General features: G+C 49.5%; 1 protein-coding gene across 1 annotated transcript; it reads left to right on the top strand.

Annotated features, from left to right (window-relative positions):
- Positions 1-547: 547 nt before the first annotated feature.
- Positions 548-1,648, top strand: LOC115990637. Its single transcript, XM_031114448.1, has one exon. It carries the CDS (start codon positions 548-550, stop codon positions 1,646-1,648), a length of 1,101 nt encoding a protein of 366 aa, XP_030970308.1.
- Positions 1,649-2,067: the final 419 nt, after the last annotated feature.

Here is a 2,067-nt window from a genome sequence, read left to right as displayed (position 1 = left end):
TAACATGAAGCTCAATCCGGGAAAGTGCGCCTTCGGTGTAACAGCAGGAAAATTCCTAGGATTCATGGTATCTCAAAGGGGGATTAAGGCTAACCCAGACAAAATCCGAGCCATAATAGAGATGGCTCCCCCGAGAAATGTGAAGGAAATACAAAGCCTTAACGGCAAGGTAGCGGCATTAAATAGATTCGTGTCGAGAGCCACGGACAAGTGTTTGCCCTTCTTTCGCACGTTAAAGAAGTCTTTCGAGTGGACGGACGAGTGTTAGCGAGCATTCGAGGAGTTAAAAGCCTATCTATCTTCACCACCTCTGTTGAGCCCCCCGTAACCAGGTGAAGAACTCTTCCTCTACTTGGCTATCTCCCTTGTCGCAGTCAGTGCGGCCTTAATCAGAGAAGAGGACGTGGTACAAAAGCCCGTATACTGCGCCAGCCGGGAGCTCCACGGTGCCGAAGAAAGATACCCACCTATGGAGAAACTCGCCTTTGCATTAGTCACGGCAGCTCACAAGCTCAAGCCCTACTTTCAAGCCCATACGGTGAATGTAATGACCGACAAGCCCTTGCGAAGGGCAATGAGCAATCCTGAAACTGCAGGTCGACTGACGTTGTGGGCAATAGAGTTGAGCGAATTTGATATCAAGTACCGCCCACGTACAGCCATTAAAGGACAGATCGTAGCCGACTTCATAGCAGAATTTACTCGTGACGAAGACAAGGGGGCAGAAGAGTCCCCTCAGTGGAGCATATATACCGACGGATCATCCAATAGACGAGCCAGGGGAGCCGGCATCGTACTGCTGTCACCTGAAGGAGACAGGATTGAATGTATGGTCTGTCTTGACTTCCCCACCACCAACAATGAAGCGGAATACGAAGCAGTGATAGCAGGCCTCGACCTAGCCAAAGCAGCAGGAGCCGCGAGCGTAGTCGTTTACTGTGACTCTCAGGTCATGACCAATCAAGTGAACGGAGATTATGAATGCGAGGGGGAAAGGATGAAGAGATACCTTAATCAAGTAAGGGCAAGAATCGACGACCTAGAAGCCAAGATCATCCAAATCCCCAGGGGAGAAAATGAGCTCGTCGACCGCCTAGCCAAAACCGCTTCAGCAGAGTATATGATAACCCTGGGTAATGTACTTTCTTTTGTTCAATTTTCTCCACTGATAGATCCCGGCAACATGCAGGAGATATGCTCCGAAAGCACCTGGACCACACCGATAGTTTCATACTTGAAGAACGGGGTATTGCCAGACGGAAAGGAGGTAGCAAGAAAATTGAAGGTCCAAGCGGCAAGGTTCGTCTTGATAAAAGACATACTATACAAAAGAAGTTTCTCCCGTCCATATCTAAGATGCCTAGGTGCCGAAGAGGCAGACTACGTAATGAGGGAGGTACATGAAGGAATCTGTGGGAACCATTCTGGATCGAGGTCATTGGTGCACAAGCTGGTACGAGCTGGGTATTACTGGCCAACCATGCAGAAGGATGCCGAGACTTACGTTAAAAGCTGTGACAAATGCCAAAGATTCAGCAATATTATCAGGCAGCCAACCGAAGAACTGACCCCGATGATGGCTCCATGGCCGTTCACTCAGTGGGGACTAGAATTATGGGACCTTTCCCAACAGCGGTACGACAGCTGAAGTTCCTGGTAGTGGGTATTGACTACTTTACAAAATGGATAGAAGCGGAAGCTTTGGCCACCATTACGGAGAAGAACATTAGAAGTTTTGTCTGGAGGTGCATCATATGCAGGTTTGGTATTCCTAGAGTCCTTGTCTCGGATAGCGGGAGGCAGTTCGACAACGACTCATCCCCCGCCCATCCTCAGGCTAATGGCCAGGTTGAAGTCACGAACCGATCCTTACTTAAAATTATCAAGACTCGGCTTGAGGGGGTAAAGGGCATATGGCCTGAAGAATTGCCGAGCATACTATGGGCATACAGGACAATGGCGAGGACCCCAACAGGAGAGACACCATTCCGACTTACGTATGGGAGCGAGGCGGTCATCCCGGCCGAAGTTGGGCTCACAAGTTACAGGATTCACAACCATGACGAA

This window comes from Quercus lobata, chromosome 5 (assembly GCF_001633185.2).
Source record: "Quercus lobata isolate SW786 chromosome 5, ValleyOak3.0 Primary Assembly, whole genome shotgun sequence".
Lineage (NCBI taxonomy): Eukaryota > Viridiplantae > Streptophyta > Magnoliopsida > Fagales > Fagaceae > Quercus > Quercus lobata.
Note: the sequence above shows the minus strand (reverse complement) of the source record. Positions and strands in the feature narration are given on the sequence as shown.